This window comes from Gigantopelta aegis, chromosome 11, assembly GCF_016097555.1.
Source record: "Gigantopelta aegis isolate Gae_Host chromosome 11, Gae_host_genome, whole genome shotgun sequence".
Taxonomy (NCBI): domain Eukaryota; kingdom Metazoa; phylum Mollusca; class Gastropoda; order Neomphalida; family Peltospiridae; genus Gigantopelta; species Gigantopelta aegis.
The window spans coordinates 31,145,262-31,165,171 of NC_054709.1; the positions used below are offsets into that span (position 1 = coordinate 31,145,262).

The window sequence follows — 19,910 nt, forward strand, 5'->3', positions numbered from 1 at the left end:
AACTGTACTGACTTACAATCTTTGAGCCTATGTACATCCTCTTCTGTGTTACAAAGTTACAAAGTTAAAAAGTGTAAATAATTACATTGTAGCCACTGCATATCAAACAGGAATACATCTTACCAATGTTTCTACTCCATCAGAAAAACAAAAACAAAAATAAAAACAAAAACAAAACAACAGCAATTAACAAAAGTACCAAATTTCACTCATTCGTTTATTATTTCATTTTTCTGCATTTTCATCTTTCTTCCTCTTCTTTTTTTTCCCCTTTCTTTCTCCCCAGTTCGAAACTTACTCAGGCACGAGCAACAAAATAATTTGGTACATATAATATGTATATATCTGTGGAAATATGTTATGTATGTATGTGTATTAGCGTATGTACACAAGTATATTGGAATGTACATGTACACTGTATGTCCATGAGTATGTTACAATCACTGTGTAAGTCAATGATTCATGGCTCCCCATCCTTGACATTGTCACACTGATCTGGGGAAATAAAAGAAAGAAAGAAAGAAAGAAAAAGAAATAAAGAAAGACAGAAAGAAAGAAAGAAAAAGAAAAGAAAACCCCTCACCCAAAAACCCACTATGGAGCAAGTAGTGTGTGGAAGTCGGTAGTTAATAGTGTGCTATCCTGGTTATTTTGTTAACTTAGTTTGTGATTAGTGTACTCGGTATTCTGTATCCGACGACATGTAAACGTAATTGAAATGTATCGAGTTAAATAAAAACAATAAAAAAACAAACAAAAAAAACAACGAACCATGAATATCAACAAACAGCCATGCCACGCACGATGGCACATGCAATCACATCCAACTAATACGCATATATATTTAACAATACATGTACACAAAATGTACCAGACTTTCACTTTTTGAAAAACCTACATGACACAGGTGCATGAAAAAAATGTCACTTCTCAAAATGATGAGAAGAGGGGAAAACTGCACTCTTTAAAATGATTGCGTCGGAAGAGGACTGTGGTTTGTCCAAACTAGGGACGCAATGTTCAAATCCCTAGAATTGAATGTCTGATGTCAGGGCTTGAAACAGTGGTCCAGGGGATAATATTTCAAAATCTTAGGTAACCAGAAGTCAGTTCACGTGAGTTTTACATAGGTAACCGATTGTTTGGTTACGTGAATATAGTTCTCGTACACAACCCATGAGTTAGGCCTACCTAATCCTAAAACACTTGGAACTACGGTTCTGTGCTACACTGGTGGTTCAAATGTGTTTTAAAACAAACTGATTTTCTCTTTCATTACCGATATATAGGATACTTTTAATTTTAGAATGTAATTGTTCACCATGTAACCGATTGGCGGTTCTCAAGATTTTAAAGTTGTGTAACCGACACATGAACAGAACAATGGTTCTCGTGAAATACTGTGCCCTGGTGGCCTACAAAAAACAAAAACTGGTCCGTTTTAGATCCATCTGGTGTAATAGAAATTCACCCGCTATCAACTCCACCAAATGTGCAGGTCATTTTTTGTAAGACAAAAAGGCACATCCGATTACCTCAACTGCTATAATTTAGCTCATGATTCCGTCATGTTTAGACCGGCCTCGGTGGCGTCGTGGTTAGGCCATCGGTCTACAGGCTGGTAGGTACTGGGTTCGGATCTCAGTCGAGGCATGGGATTTTTAATCCAGATACCGACTCGAAACCCTGAGCGAGTGCTCCGCAAGGCTCAATGGGTAGGTGTAAACCACTTGTACCGACCAGTGATCCATAACTGGTTCAACAAAAGCCATGGTTTGTGCTATCCTGCCTGTGGGAAGCGCAAATAAAAGATCCATTGCTGCTAATCGGAAAGAGTAGCCCATGTAGTGGCGACAGCGGGTTTCCTCTCAAACACTGTGTGGTCCTTCACCAAATGTCTGACGCCATATAACCGTAAATAAAATGTGTTGAGTGCGTCATTAAATAAAACATTTCTTTCTTTCCGTCATGTTTAATTCCATAGTTGCCATAAAACCGTTCTCACGGATCATGTTCTTCAAACACCATCCCAAATATTTCCCTCATTCCATGCTGTCCTGTTTTCAGAAGGCCATATTTTTTCTTAGCAAACCTCATTTTGTTTAACGACACCACTAGAGCACACTGATTTATTAATCATCAGCTCTTGGATGTTAAACATTTGGTAATTTTGAGAGATAGTCTTAGAGAGGAAACAAGCCACATTTTTCCATTAGTAGCAAGGGATCTTTTATATGCACTATCCCAGACATGATAACACATACCATGGCCTTTGATATAAAGTTGTGGTGCCGTGGCTGGTACGAGAAATAGCCCAATCGTTCCACCGATGGGAATCGATCCCTACCCGACCGCACTCAAGCAATTGCTTTACGACTGGGCTACACCCTCCCCCCTTTTCTTAGCAGGACATATTTGTATTTCCCATGGCCATGTTAATAAAAACAAAAACAGCAGCCATATTGTATTTCGTGTTTCAACCTCTGGATGTACTGTTCATAAAATGAAAAAGGTAAGGGCTTCTAGATTATGGTAGCCCCACTCCCATGGCTAGTGATATTCAGTGTTGGGCTAGTAAATAACTACTATTGCCATGCCAGACAGGGCTTCTAGATTATGGTAGCTCCACTCCCATGGCTAGTGATATTCAGTGTTGGGCTAGTAAATAACTACTATTGCCATGCCAGACAGGGCTTCTAGATTATGGTAGCCCTACTCCCATGGCTCGTGATATTCAATGTTGGGCTAGCAAACAACTACTATTGCCATGCCAGACAGGGCTTCTAGATTATGGTAGCCTCACTCCCATGGCTCGTGATATTCAATGTTGGGCTAGTAAATAACTACTATTGCCATGTCAGACAGGGCTTCTAGATTATGGTAGCCTCCCCACTCCCATGGCTCGTGATATTCAATGTTGGGCTAGTAAATAACTACTATTGCCATGCCAGACAGGGCTTCTAGATTATGGTAGCCCCACTCCCATGGCTCGTGATATTCAATGTTGGGCTAGCAAATAACTACTATTGCCATGCCAGACAGGGCTTCTAGATTATGATAGCCCCACTCCCATGGCTCGTGATATTCAGTGTTGGGCTAGTAAATAACTACTATTGCCATGCCAGACAGGGCTTCTAGATTATGGTAGCCCCACTCCCATGGCTCGTGATATTCAATGTTGGGCTAGCAAATAACTACTATTGCCATGCCAGACAGGGCTTCTAGATTATGGCAGCCCCACTCCCATGGCTAGTGATATTCAATGTTGGGCTAGCAAACAACTACTATCGCCATGCCAGACAGGGCTTCTAGATTATGGTAACCCTCCTCCCATGGCTCGTGATATTCAATGTTGGGCTAGCAAATAACTACTATTGCCATGCCAGACAGGGCTTCTAGATTATGGTAACCCTCCTCCCATGGCTCGTGATATTCAATGTTGGGCTAGCAAATAACTACTATTGCCATGCCAGACAGGGCTTCTAGATTATGGTAGCCCCACTCCCATGGCTCGTGATATTCAATGTTGGGCTAGCAAATAACTACTATTGCCATGCCAGACAGGGCTTCTAGATTATGATAGCCCCACTCCCATGGCTCGTGATATTCAGTGTTGGGCTAGTAAATAACTACTATTGCCATGCCAGACAGGGCTTCTAGATTATGGTAGCCCCACTCCCATGGCTCGTGATATTCAATGTTGGGCTAGCAAATAACTACTATTGCCATGCCAGACAGGGCTTCTAGATTATGGCAGCCCCACTCCCATGGCTAGTGATATTCAATGTTGGGCTAGCAAACAACTACTATCGCCATGCCAGACAGGGCTTCTAGATTATGGTAACCCTCCTCCCATGGCTCGTGATATTCAATGTTGGGCTAGCAAATAACTACTATTGCCATGCCAGACAGGGCTTCTAGATTATGGTAGCCCCACTCCCATGGCTCGTGATATTCAATGTTGGGCTAGCAAATAACTACTATTGCCATGCCAGACAGGGCTTCTAGATTATGATAGCCCCACTCCCATGGCTCGTGATATTCAGTGTTGGGCTAGTAAATAACTACTATTGCCATGCCAGACAGGGCTTCTAGATTATGGTAGCCCCACTCCCATGGCTCGTGATATTCAATGTTGGGCTAGCAAATAACTACTATTGCCATGCCAGACAGGGCTTCTAGATTATGGCAGCCCCACTCCCATGGCTAGTGATATTCAATGTTGGGCTAGCAAACAACTACTATCGCCATGCCAGACAGGGCTTCTAGATTATGGCAGCCCCACTCCCATGGCTCGTGATATTCAATGTTGGGCTAGCAAACAACTACTATTGCCATGCCAGACAGGGCTTCTAGATTATGGTAGCCCCACTCCCATGGCTCGTGATATTCAATGTTGGGATAGTAAATAACTACTATTGCCATGCCAGACAGGGCTTCTAGATTATGGTAACCCTCCTCCCATGGCTCGTGATATTCAATGTTGGGCTAGCAAATAACTACTATTGCCATGCCAGACAGGGCTTCTAGATTATGGTAGCCCCACTCCCATGGCTCGTGATATTCAATGTTGGGCTAGCAAATAACTACTATTGCCATGCCAGACAGGGCTTCTAGATTATGATAGCCCCACTCCCATGGCTCGTGATATTCAGTGTTGGGCTAGTAAATAACTACTATTGCCATGCCAGACAGGGCTTCTAGATTATGGTAGCCCCACTCCCATGGCTCGTGATATTCAATGTTGGGCTAGCAAATAACTACTATTGCCATGCCAGACAGGGCTTCTAGATTATGGCAGCCCCACTCCCATGGCTAGTGATATTCAATGTTGGGCTAGCAAACAACTACTATCGCCATGCCAGACAGGGCTTCTAGATTATGGCAGCCCCACTCCCATGGCTCGTGATATTCAATGTTGGGCTAGCAAACAACTACTATTGCCATGCCAGACAGGGCTTCTAGATTATGGTAGCCCCACTCCCATGGCTCGTGATATTCAATGTTGGGCTAGCAAATAACTACTATTGCCATGCCAGACAGGGCTTCTAGATTATGGCAGCCCCACTCCCATGGCTAGTGATATTCAATGTTGGGCTAGCAAACAACTACTATCGCCATGCAGATGGCTAGCGACCATAAAACATTGTCAAATGCTGCATTTAAGTCGATTTTGTAAATATGAATATTCAAATCTAAGGATTTTTAAATTCTATCTCACTCTTTAGGTGACATATCCGATTCATTAGTATTAGTAGTAAAATTGAATGTATAATATTCTGTAGTCAAAACTGAAGTGGTAACTACAGATCAATTTTTTTGCACAGAACAACAACAACAGGCCATGCATTAAGAGGGTGGTGTATATACCAAACTAGCGTTCTTCGTGTTACTGAGATGGCGCAGTAACTCCGGGTTATCCGGCACCACCGTGTAATTGGCTTTCGTCCGCTCAAAATCACTGTGGTACTGAACCTGGTCATACAGGAGGAGAAGAAGAAGAGAAGAATAGTGTGTTAATTATCATTAGTATCAAGCAAGAACAGTTTACAGTAGTATGTAGGACAAGCAGTGTTCGAGATTAACGGTATCCCGATATCCCGGGGATACCAGAATTTAATTCTGGATACCAGACTTCAAGAACCCAGTATCCCACCAGGATACCATATAATACAAAATTCTCAGGTGGGATACCAGATTTTCAAATGTTAGTATCCAGCTGGGATACTGCCCAAAATTTTTAATCTCGAACACTGACAAGAAGAAAACGTTCATTACTGTTTCTACAGAATAAGAAAATATTTATTACTACAGTGTAACTCCTCTAAACCAGACACGCTCGCGACCAAGTAAAAAAAGTCCAGTCTTAAGAGGTATCTGCTTTACAGAGGTTCTCGTCTGCACAGATATTTAAAACGGGACCATGAAAAACGTCCGGGTTTTTTAGGGAATTCTGGTTTACAGAGGGTCCGGTTTTGAGAGGTTACATTGTATTAGTATAATAGAAGAAAAGGTTTATTTCAGTTCACATAAAAGAAGAAAAAGACTATTACTGTTATCATAGAAAAAGAAAAAAGTTTATTAAGTTAGTAATAGTATAAAATAAGAAAACATTTGTTACTATTAGTATAGATTTTGGTTTGTTTTATTTATTACTAGTACCATCAGAACAAAAGAAAACCAGTTTAATGCTATTAATATATAGAAGAGAAAAACTAACAGTATATTGTCATTAGTATTAAAAAAAGCCTGCTTATTACAGGTCATATGTTGAAAACTTGCTAATAACAAAATACATACATGTAAGAACTTCATGCTCTAAGAATAAAATTGCAAAACTGATCATGCCACTATATAGAGATTATTATACGAGCTTGTGTGTCGTACTGATTTTACGAACGAGTATCAGGATTATTGTATTACCTTAGTGAGAGCGAGGGCAATGCATGAATCCTGACACGAGTTTCGTAAAATCAGTACGACTCACACGGTTATGTTGAACCATATGGACAATAATTTAATATATTTTGATTCTTCTGTCAATTTGTGTCTGTTACATGTAGTTTGAGATCCTTTTTTTATGTATGTAGCAAAAGTTTACAAGTTTATTTTGTTTAACAACACTACTAGCGCACAATGTTGTTAATCATCATCTATTGGCTGTCAAACATTTGTTAATTCTGACATATACTCTTAGAGAGGAAACCCGCTAGATTTTTCCATTAGCTAAAAGGGATCTTTTATATATGCACCATCCCACAGACAGGATAGCACATACCATGCCCTTTAATATACCAGTCACGTTGCACTGGCTGGAACGAGAAATAGCTAAGTTGGCCCACCGACAGGGATCGATCCTAGACTGACCACGCATCAGGCGAACACTTTACCACTGGGCTACGTCCCGTCTCCTTATAGTCTAAGAGAGAAAACCTGCTAGGTTCTTCCACTAGTAGCAAGGGATCTTATATATATGCAGCATCACAAGGCCTTTGATATACCAGTACACTGGCTGGAATGAGAAATAGCTCAATTGGCCCACCGACAGGGATCAATCCTAGACTGACCACGCATCAGGCGAGCAATTTACAACTAGTCTACATCCCGCCCACTACTTGTACCTAAAGACAGAAACAGAACTGTAAAAAAAAAAAAAAAAAAAAAAAAAAAAGACAAAAGGAAAATAAGAAAAAAAAAAAAAAAATGTGAGTTAATTAAAACTGTTGACCATGAGATAAAACACCCACCGAGGAATGTGAGGGTCTTGGGGTCATGAAGATTAGCACACACACACGACTGGTGTTAAGACTTAAACACAACATGGCTGTAGTTACAGGGCTAACACTAACCCTATTCTTATACCTGACCCGTGACCACAGAAAGTTACCAACACACATTCATCTTCTGGGACTTAATTCTTCAGAGTCTATGCTAAAACTATATAAACCCACACACACACACACACACAACGTTGAAAACAATTATTTTCCTGAGTGGTACTGTCTTTGTGCTTTAGCTTTTAAGCAGCTATGTGAAAGTCTTTACTTTAAATATTACTATATATTGTGGTGTGTGTGTGTGTGTGTGTGTGTGTGTGTGTGTGTGTGTGTGTGTGTGTGTATGTATGTGTGTGTGTGTGCGTGCGCATGTGCATGTGCACAGGGAAACTGTTTTCAACATCTTCATTAGCGATATTTCTAGTCAAATGAAAATTGATTACAGTTACCAACTACTGTTTAATGTTTTAAAATTGTGTAGCAATCTCTGAAACTTGTGTAGCGAATCACAACTCGACACTGAACAAACTGTCCAATGGTGTGTCGGGTGTACAAATGTATGTATGTGTGTGGTGTGTGTGTCTGTCTGTCCATCTCCCCCCTACCCCTCTTTCTCTTTGTGTGTGTGTGTGTGTGTGTGTGTGTGTGTGTGTGTGTGTCTACATGTTTGTCTGTCTCTCTCTTTCTGTGGTGTGTGTGTGTGCATGTGTGCATGTGTGTGTGTGTGTGTGCATGCATGCATGTATGTACGTGGTTGTGTAAGTGGTGAGGTGTGTACAGTTCATAACATGCCATGCTGTAACCTTTATAGTCTGGGCAGCCATATTGGTTGTGTTGTGTCACTTGGAAGGAAATTCAAAGTATGCTTGGATGTTTACGTAAACAGATAAAATAAAACATTTATTTCATTTATGGATTCAGAAATTACAATAAGGTATGTATTGAAGCTTGTGTAACTTGATATACACGGTTGATCATTACAGCGGTGACAGGCACGTGTTGACAGGTGATACAAAAACACGTTGATCGAGTGCATTTCAGAGGGTTTTTTTTTATCAAATTGTTATCTACCAGTTTTATACATATGTTCACAATCAAGATGTGTTGTTTTAACAACTGTTTTATCTGAAAGAGCAAATGAAAGATCCTTTGCTGCTTTTTTCGATAAGAGTAGCCTGTATTCATGACTGTGGGTTTCTTCTCTCTTTCTCTTGACAATGATGGAGGAGAAATAACTATATTCCCTTCCTTGACTTTGTGAGACATAAACACCCCGTAATAACCCACATCCCAGTGACCCATTTGACTGGCTCAATATATATAAATATATACATCACGTACAATGGTAAACAAGCCTTATATGGAAGCTTATTGGATCCTGAAGCTGTCCAGTGAGGCCATCTATCACATACCGTTACAATCAGCTGATAAAAGTAAACAGCATAACACATACGGTTCTCTGACACCAAATATGTTTGCACTGGTGACAATGTTGACATATGAACTGGGGTTTTTTGTTGTGTTTTTTTTAACGACACCACTAGAGTACATTGATTTATTAATCATCGGCTATTGAATGTCAAATATATGGTCATTTTTGACAGTCATAGAGAGAAAACCCGCTACATTTTTCCATTAGTAGCAAGGGATCTTTTATATGCACCATCCAACAGACAGGATAGCACATACCACGGCCGTTGATATATGAACTGTGAATCAACTCAAGCAAGAGTCAAAGAATGTTTTTGATTAAGAAAAGCTTCTCAAATTAAAAATAAAAAAAAAAAAAAAAAAATAATAATAATAAAAAAATAAAAAAATAAAATAATAATAATATTATGTATTCTAGAGATATAATGATTGATTATGAAATCCATTACCAAGTCTTACATATATATATTTTTTCCCAAATTTTAATTATTGCTACCATCTAGGAAAGAAGAAATATTCTATTTTAGGACATGACAAAGACTTTTATGGCTATACAGTGTCGGGCATGTAACTGCCATCCTGTCCACAAATACATGTTCACAACACACGTCTAATTAGAGCTGCATATGCTTCTAGCTTTACTGGGCAAATATTTGATGGTAAACGCTGTACCTTGAGTTACGACCTGCAACCTGATCATTTGGTGCAAGGTAACCACAGCACAGCACCGGTCTACTTATAGTGGATATATAATTCATTAACATTCGCTCACTCACGCCACCCCCCCCCCCCCCCCCCTCTCTCTCTCTCTCTCTCTCTCTCTCTCTCTCTCTCTCTCTCTCACTCTCTCTCTCTCTCTCACTCTCTCACTCTCTCTCTCTCTCACTCACTCACTCACTCACTCACTCACTCACACATATCCATACATACACGGTCTATCTCTCTCACACACACACACACAAATATACAATGTAATTCACTTTAATGGATTAACTGTCAACAACCGCATACACAAGCACATCAGAGTCAGTCATACCATACAGGGTGGACCAAAACAACTGATTAGAAACCTCAGATCACCAATACAACTGATTTCAATGTTGTAAACAGTGATTCCAACATCTTCACCTATACATAGATAATAATGGGCCCACCGACGGGGATCGATCCTAGACCGACCGTGCATCAGTCGAGCACTTTAAAAACTGGGCTACGTCCATCTCCCCTACAAATACTTTCAAAGGGAGAGATCTTGCTCAGTTAGATCTGCAAGTGTATGCCGTCATAAGGCTAGCTCATGTCAGTCAACCTTGCGATTACACAGATCAGTCGCTGACTGATTTTCCTGCATCAGACTGATGGTGCCATGATCGCGCGTAACAACAGATTTCTGGGGCAGGACGCAGCCCAGTGGTCAAGCACTCACTTGATGCTTGGTCGGTTTGGGATCGATCCCTGCCTGTGGGCCCACTTGGGCTATTTCCCGTTTCGGCCAGTGCACCATGACTGGTATATCAAAGGCCGTATGTGCTACCCTGTCTGTGGGATGGTGCATATAAAACATCACTTGCTGCTAATGGAAAAATGTAGGAAGTTTCCTCTCTAAGACTATATGTCAAAAGAACAAATGTCTGACATCCAATAGCCGATGATTAGTAAATCATTGTGCTCTTGTTATGTTGTTCAACAAAACAAACTTTTCCTTTAACTTTTGTGCATCAGAATCAGCATATGAAAAATGCTCGTGTTTAACAGATTCATCGCTAATCCCATGGGATCTAAATGCTCTTGCGACGCTGGAGTTATTTGGGGGTTTGGGGGGTTTTCTTTCTATTTGCGATAGTGTTATTACAATCGGCATCAGTTGGCAATCCCAAAAAAACAACAATCACATTGAACTTCTGTGATGCAACAAAACAGATCACAGTTAACCATCAGAGTCTGCATGATGTGTGTAATCACAAGGTCAACCTGACCTGTAGCCTGTAAATCAGTGCCAAATGCTGTGTCTATAGAAGTATTAAGCTGAACCCGACCACCAAAATATGGTTCCAATTCCATTTGTAGGATGAACCACTGCATCTTGATAGCAGCACATGCCAGTACAATCACTGAAAACCCTTCTACATCTTCCGTAAACAAAGGGATGTCTGAACAAACAATGTGAGATGTGCATACAATATAGCGCAGGGTTCGAAACAACCACCTGTGACAAGTCAAAGATGAAAAGCAGTCCATGTTTTAGAGCTAGGCTATAAGGTGAAATAGATGTACGATTGTCTCATCTGGTATTTACCTCTAGTTTCTGCTATATTTTAATTCCATGATGCTCTTAAACACATCTCAGAGTTACTAATTTTGACACAAATCCTAAGCTGTCTTATTCCCAGCAGGCCATGTTTTCTTCTTAGCCAGACATATTCCTTAGGGTCTGCTATTTTTAAAACATGACAACAGGTCATATTTTACTTCTAATTTCGAGCCCTGAATATCTATTTTAAGTAAGGAATTATTAATTTTTTACAGAAATATTGATCATGTTATTTTAGGAGCGAATTACCTTCAAAGCGATAAAGCTGTAAAGGAGAAAGTTGGAGCACAATGATTTATTAATCATCGGCTGTTAGATGTCAAACATTTGGTCCTTTTGACGTGTGGTCTTCAGAGGAAACCTGCTACATTTCTCCATTAGTAGCAAGGGATCTTTTATATGCACTTTCCCACAGACAGAACAGCGCATACCACAGATTTTGATGTAACAGAAGACAGCAGCAGCTATTACCTGTAGATACATACCGATGGAAATAACTTACAAAATCAGGGAACACATTAACAGCCTCAGGAGATTAACCATGTTACTGGTAGTCAGTTAAAGTTGGTTTTGCTTAACGACACCACTAGAGCACATTGATTTATTAATCATCGGTTATTGGATGTCAAACATTTGGTCATTTTAACACAGAGAGAAAACCCACAACATTTTTCCAATTAGCAGCAAAGGATCTTTTATATGCACCATCCTACAGATAGGATAGTACATACCACAGCCTTTGATATACCAGTCGTGGTGCAAAGGCTGGAACAAGAAATAACCCAATGGGCCCACCGATGGGGATCGATCCCACACCGACCATGCATCAAGTGAACACTTTACACTGGGATAAATCCTGCCCCCCTAATAGTCAGTCCCAAAGCGCCGATGGTCGGTCGCAATAATCTATCACACAGAGGACGGTACGAGTGTTAACGAGATAATCCACCACACAGAGAGGACGGTACGAGTGTTAACGAGATAATCCACCATACAGAGAGGACGGTACGAGTGTTAACGAGATAATCCACCACACAGAGAGGACGGTACGAGTGTTAACAGGATAATCCACCACACAGAGAGGACGGTATGAGTGTTAACGAGATAATCCACCACACAGAGAGGACGGTACGAGTGTTAACGAGATAATCCACCACACAGAGGACGGTACGAGTGTTAACGAGATAATCCACCACACAGAGAGGACGGTACGAGTGTTAACGAGATAATCCACCACACAGAGAGGACGGTACGAGTGTTAACGAGATAATCCACCACACAGAGAGGACGGTACGAGTGTTAACGAGATAATCCACCACACAGAGAGGACGGTACGAGTGTTAACAGGATAATCCACCACACAGAGGACGGTACGAGTGTTAACTGGATAATCCACCACACAGAGGACGGTACGAGTGTTAACTGGATAATCCACCACACAGAGGACGGTACGAGTGTTAATGGGATAATCCACCACATAGAGGACGGTACGAGTGTTAACGAGATAATCCACCACACAGAGAGGACGGTACGAGTGTTAACGAGATAATCCACCACACAGAGAGGACGGTACGAGTGTTATTACTGTTAACGGGATAATCCACCACACAGAGGACGGTACGAGTGTTAATGGGATAATCCACCACATAGAGGACGGTACGAGTGTTAACGAGATAATCCACCACAGAGAGGACGGTACGAGTGTTAACAGGATAATCCACCACACAGAGGATGGTGTGAGTGTTAACAGGATAATCCACCACACAGAGGATGGTGCGAGCGTTAACAGGATAATCCACCACACAGAGGATGGTGCAGGTGTTAACAGGATAATCCACCACAGAGGACGGTACGAGTGTTAACAGGATAATCCACCACAGAGGACGGTATGAGTGTTAACAGGATAATCCACCACAGAGGATGGTACAGGTGTTAACAGGATAATCCACCACACAGATGACGGTATGAGTGTTAACAGGATAATCCACCACACAGATGACGGTATGAGTGTTAACAGGATAATCCACCACACAGAGGACGGTACAGGTGTTAACAGGATAATCCACCACACAGAGGACGGTACGAGTGTAAACAGGATAATCCACCACACAGAGGATGGTACAGGTGTTAACAGGATAATCCACCACACACAGGATGGTATGAGTGTTAACGGGATAATCCACCACACAGAGGACGGTACGAGTGTTAACGGGATAATCCACAACATAAAGGACGGTACGAGTGTTAACAGGATAATCCACCACACAGAGGATGGTACAGGTGTTAACAGGATAATCCACCACACAGGATGGTACAGGTGTTAACAGGATAATCCACCACACAGGACGGTACGAGTGTTAACAGGATAATCCACCACAGAGAGGACGGTACGAGTGTTAACGGGATAACCCACCACACAGAGGACGGTACAAGTGTTAACAGGATAATCCACCACACACAGGACAGTACAGGTGTTAACAGGATAATCCACCACACAGGACGGTATGAGTGTTAACAGGATAATCCACCACACAGGACGGTATGAGTGTTAACAGAATAATCCACCACACAGAGGACGGTATGAGTGTTAACGAGATAATCCACCACACAGAGGACGGTATGAGTGTTAACGAGATAATCCACCACACAGAGGACGGTATGAGTGTTAACGGGATAATCCACCACACAGAGGACGGTGTGAGTGTTAACAGAATAATCCACCACACAGAGGACGGTATGAGTGTTAACGAGATAATCCACCACACAGAGGATGGTATGAGTGTTAACGGGATAATCCACCACACAGAGGACGGTGTGAGTGTTAACAGAATAATCCACCACACAGAGGACGGTATGAGTGTTAACGAGATAATCCACCACACAGAGGATGGTATGAGTGTTAACGGGATAATCCACCACACAGAGGACGGTATAAGTGTTAACAGGATAATCCGTCACACACAGGATGGTCCCGCCAGGTGGAAGGTAAATTTGGATGCTAATGTTAAACAAAAGGAGAGAGTCTTCATTAGACACAGCGAAATCGTCCGATTACACTGGCGCTTTCATCCACACAGAGAAAACAAACAAATTTAAGCAGGCCATCAGGAGCAAATTGACAAATAAAGGGGTTTGTGTGTGGATTTAGTACGACTGTGTGTGTGCACACTCCAAGCAGATTATTGGCTGATCAGCCTTCTACCATTCATTCATTCATTCATTCGTACTTATTTCATGCTTATATCCAATTAAGGTTCAAGCACTCTGTCCTGGGCACACCCCCCAGCTATCTGGGCTCTCTGTCCAGGACAGTGGTTGTCCTGGATAGTGAGAATAACAGGAAAGAAGAAGCTAGGTGTGTGCAAGCCTACATTAGAAGATGTTACAAGGCTATGTTAGAAACGTTTGCATGGAAAAAATAGAAGCCTGCCTTGTATAGAGACCTGCCTTGTATAGAGGCCTGCCTTGTATAGAGGCCTGCCTGGAAAAGAGGCCTGCCTTGTACAGAGGCCTGCCTGGGAAAGAGGCCTGCCTTGTACAGAGGCCTGCCTGGAAAAGAGGCCTGCCTTGTACAGAGGCCTGCCTTGTACAGAGGCCTGCCTGGAAAAGAGGTCTGCCTGGAAAAGAGGCCTGCCTGGAAAAGAGGCCTGGTCTTGGGGCCACGTGAAAGACAAATAGAAACCCAGGCTTCAATTAAAAAAACAAAGAAGGATTTACGGTATATCCAGTTGAATAGAGAAGCATGGAAATGAGTTACTAGTACATCATCCCCAGCCCACCTGAGCCATCATCATGGTCAGGTCAGGTCATAGGCTTTTACGTGCACATTCAGAACAAGCTGTTGTAGCGCACGCCTGTCGTGGGCACAAGAGCCGGCCTCCATGTACAGGAGAAGCAGTTTTATATGTTTTATTTAACGACACACTCAACACATTTAATTTTACGGTTATATGGAGAAGCAAGTCCAAACCAAAATCCGGTTGAGACCATCTTCAACATGTCTGCTGTGAGCTCCACTGATTGTCTTAAAACAGGTTAATCCAGCCGCTTGTGATCCTCTGGCAGACACCAGGATCTGCTGGGATAACAAACTTTACAAACTTTACAAACAGCTGGGGATAGCTGAAAACCTAAATAAACCTGATGAGCAGTTAAGTGCTGAAAAGGAGCTGGGAATGCCATTTGGCAGCAGCTAATTAACCTGCATCAATGTGCCCACTGATGGGAAGGAATGTTTGTTTAACATCACCCCAGCATTAAGGTGGGCTCCGCTTCAGAAAACACCAGGCAGGTGAGCATTACCAGGTGATCATCATCACCAGATGATGCTGGTACATCAGGTGAAATGTTATATAATAAAAATGTGCAGCATACATAATCACTGTAAGCAGTTCAAATGAACGACAGCTTGCTGACAGAATGCTGGGAACAGACAGAAAAAAAACCCCAAACATATGCAGCCTATCAGTCTTGGGCGGTATATATAGACCAGTTATAACGCGCTAGCCTGATGTGCAGTCAGTCTAGGCTCGATCCCCATCGGTGGGCCCACGTCTGGTACAGTAAAACCCCTCTAAACCAGACACCCTAGGTACCAAGACAAATGTCCGGTTATAAGAGGGATCCGGTTTAGAGAGGTTAAGTTCTGTCCTGGTTTTTAAAAAGGCTCTGTGAAACGTCTGGTTTTGAGGGAATTGCAGTTTACAGAGGGTCTGGTCTTGAGAGGTTTCACTGTATATCAACGGTCATGGTGTGTGCTATCCTGTCTGTGGGATGGTGCATATAAAAGATCCTTCGCTGCCAACTGAAATATGTAGAGGTTTTCCTCTCCAAGAATTTATCTTGAGTAAAATCAAGGTGAGCTGAAAATCAGTCTCCTGAAATGATGCCAGCCAGCTAGGTGAGCAATTAAGTGAGGTTACAACTAAAATGATTTAAAAATAGATCAATTTACCGCTCTCCTGAAACGTTCCAGGCAAGTGTAGAGGGAAGCATGGGTGATCGCTCGCCTTTCCTGACGAAAAGTTAAAAGTTTGTTTTGTTTAACGACACCACTAGAGAAACTGATTCATCAGCTATCTGATGTCAAACATTTGGTAATTCTGACATATATAGACACTAAATTTTTCCAATATTAGAGAATGGGATCATTTATTATATGTACCATTATAGACAGGATAGTACATACAATGTACCACAGCCTTTGATACAGCAGTTGTGGTGCACTGGCTGGAACAAGAAATAGCCCAATGGATCAACTGACAACCCTAGACTGACCACCGCATCAGGCGAGCACTTTACCACTGGGCTACATCTCGTCCCTTTCCTGACAAAGGAATTTTTTTTTTTATTATTTAACAACGCACTCAACACATTTTATTTATGGTTATATGGCGTCAGACATATGGTTAAGGACCACACAGATATAGAGAGAGGAAACCCGCCGTCGCCACTTCATAGGCTACTATTTTCAATTAGCAGCAAGGGATCTTTTATATGCACCATCCCACAGACAGGGTAGCACATACTACGACCTCCGATATTCTAGCTGTGGTGCACTTGCTGGTATGAGAAATAGCTCAATGGGTCCACCTTTCCTAACAAAGACGGTATGTTGTTTAAAGGAACTGTCTCCAGTTCGCTGTCTCTATTCAGAGATGTTTGACAAAGATAACCTTTTAACGACTAAAATTACCTGTTAAATACATATCCTTGTTTAGAATATCAGTTACCTTTGACACCCAATAACCGATGTGTATTTTCGAGCTGTCAGGGTTTCTGCCTGATGATATGGAGAGTAAAATTACATACCGTAAAATCTTTGAACTTAATGAAAGAAGGAAGGAAATGTTTTATTTAACGACACACTCAACACATTTTATTTACAGTTATATGGCATCAGAGTTGAACTTAAAAAAAAAAAATTTTTTTTTTTTATATACTGCTGTTCAAATTTGTCAAAGTACCGTGTACATGAAATGTAGTATCCAATTTCAAAATATTTCAAACCCATAATCACCTAGTAGGGGCACTTATGGTCGGTTTTGTTTTTAACAAGTACCCTCATATTACATTTTGGCAGAAAGCCAAGACAGGGTGACATTAGGTGACATTAGGTTACATACATCCATCCATCCATCCATCCATCCATCCATCCATCCATCCATCCATCCATCCATCCATCCATTCATTCATTCATTCATTCATTCATTCATTCATTCACTCACTCACTCACTGTTTGCATTTATCATAGTTTGACACTCAGTAGCCGATGTATTTTTCGTGCTGGGGTGTCCGTAAACATCTATTCTATTCTATTCGTTCATTCACTATTTCTTTAGGACGGGATGTAACCAAGTGGTAAAACAATCGCTTGATGCGTGATCGGTCTGGGATCGATCCCCGTCAGTGGGCCCATTGAGCTATTTCTCGCTCCAGCCAGTGCACCACGACTGGTATATCAAAGGCTGTGATATGTACTATCCTGTCTGTGGGATGGTGCATATAAAAGATCCCTTGCTGCTAATCGAAAAGAGTAGCCCATGAAGTGGCGACATCGGCTTTCCTCTCTCAATATCTCTATGGTCCTTAACCATATGTCTGACTCCTGACTCCATATAACTGTAAATAAAATGTGTTGAATGCGTCATTAAATAAAACATTTCCTTCCTTCCTTCCTTCATTCACTATCTCAATCATTCATTCATTCATTCACAATATTGGTGTCTGTAGCTTAGATTGTTTCTGATCATACTAATTATGTTTGTAGTAGCTAAAACACCCTCCTACAGGTATTTCATTGGTAATATGCATTCAGAAAGTAAAATATGGCTTGCTGTTGTTGTTGGGTTTTTTAAAAATAACAGGCTTAAAGAAATACATTTATGTCGTGGCAGTTAAGAAAAGGAAAAAATGGCCTGCCAGAAATAAGATAGCTCAGTGTGAAGGAAGGCTTGGGATGGTGTGTGGAAAATTAGCACTTTGGTATTTTAGAGCATTATGGAATTAAACTACATAACAGAATCATGAGATAACTGTACATGTATGTATACACGTGTCTGTCTCGAAACATGATCTGTCAGTTTTTCTACCGGTCTCGGTGACGCAGTGCATGGTTAAGCCATCGGATTACAGGCTGGTAGGTACAGGGTTCACAGTCCGGTACCGGCTTCAACCCAGAGCAAACTCTTCAGGACTCAGTGGGTAGATATAAGGCCACTACACCCTCTTCTCTCTCACTAACCACTAACCTACTGTCCTGGACAGACAGCCCAGATAGCTGAGGTGTGTGCCCAGGACAGCATACTTGAACCTTAATTGGATATAAGCACGGAAATAAGTTTAAAGAATGTCAGTTTGGGTGTTTTTGACGTTTTGACTGCTTTTCACTTTTTGCTTTTGCTATTTTCAGCTCTGGTAGTGTTTGATACAATGAAAGTCATTAGAAGTACACATACATGTATATATATATATATACAATTAATCTGGTTTGGGCTACAACAAACATTAAGATGGTCCGAAACGCATTCAATATATTTTAATGAGGAACATTTATTTATTACATGTAAAATGAATTGCTAAAACGGCTCTATTCATTGGAAACAGGTTACAATCTCTTTCAAGTTCTATTTCTGAAATACAGTGCATTAAAAGTAGGCTAAACCTGTATGTATGTTTAAGATATAGACATCATACACTATATGAACTTGAAGATTCATTGAAAACTCTGTCAGGTCTGGAAACCAATTCACGGCAGTTCTGTGAAAGACATTAACAGACTTTCTTCTCTTTGTAGCCACATTAGATCTAAAAATAACCTCTACCTACATCTCGGGAAGGTGATTATGCACTACACCTAGGCTATAACAAGAGGTGTCTAATTCACCCAGGAATGTTATACATGTAGGTATATTAAAACAATCAGTCACCGTTGTGAGGTATAGATAATGCAACACCAACCTACCCTACCTACATCTCAGGAAGGTAATTATACACTACACCTAGGCTATAACAAGAGGTGTCTAGTTCACCCAGGAATGTTATACATGTAGGTATATTAAAACAATTAATCACCGTTGTGAGGTGTAGATACGGCAATACCAACCCGAGGGACAAAATGGGTTTTTTTTGTGAGGGTGAGGTTTACCAAGGCACTTACAAAAACATTTTGTCCTGTATGTGAGAAAGTGTACATACAAGATCACCAGTTACTAATGGGGGGAAATGTAGTAAGTTTCCTCTGAAATCCAAACCTTGCAATTGCCCACAGCAATCAGCAATCAGCAATGCTGTGGAGACTTCCATTCTCCACGGCACTTTTTTTTGGCTGTGCACTATATTATAAAAACATGTCAAGGCATGTTTTTTTGCCATGGCATTTTCTTAATTGTAGTGGTTGGAAGACAACATGTATACATGTGTCCAAAATACCAAATGTTGGCCATACAATAGCCAGTGATTAATTAATCAATGTGCTCTAGTGGTGTGGTTAAACAAAACTATTTTTAACTCTTCAAAACATACACCGACAAGATATAGGTCAGCCACAACGGTGCCAGACAGGGGTGCCACGTTTATTTTCCATTGCTAAAATTGTACATTTAAACATTGATATTGATGTCAACCAAACATTTGTGATGTCTGTGAACGCTGCAATCACAAGCCTTATAAGTACAACACGAGCCTCGAGTACGTGTTATCAGGATTGAAGAAGGAAATGTTTTATTTAACGACTCACTCAACACAGTTTATTTACGGTTATATAGCGTCAGACATATGGTTAAGGACCACACAGATATTGAGGGAGAAAACCCGCTGTCGCCACTTCATGGGCTACTTTTTTCAATTAGCAGCAAGGGATCTTTTACATGCACCATCCCATGGACAGGATA

General features: G+C 41.2%; 1 protein-coding gene across 3 annotated transcripts in view; it reads right to left on the reverse strand.

Annotated features, from left to right (window-relative positions):
- Nucleotides 1-19,910, reverse strand: part of LOC121385246 (LIM and SH3 domain protein 1-like) — a 114,930-nt gene that overhangs the window by 52,958 nt on the left and 42,062 nt on the right. For all 3 annotated transcript variants that reach the window (XM_041515844.1, XM_041515843.1, XM_041515845.1), the window contains exon 4: nt 5,371-5,475. In XM_041515844.1, coding sequence (XP_041371778.1) covers nt 5,371-5,475 — 105 coding nt within the window. The remainder of the gene's footprint in view (nt 1-5,370; nt 5,476-19,910) is intronic.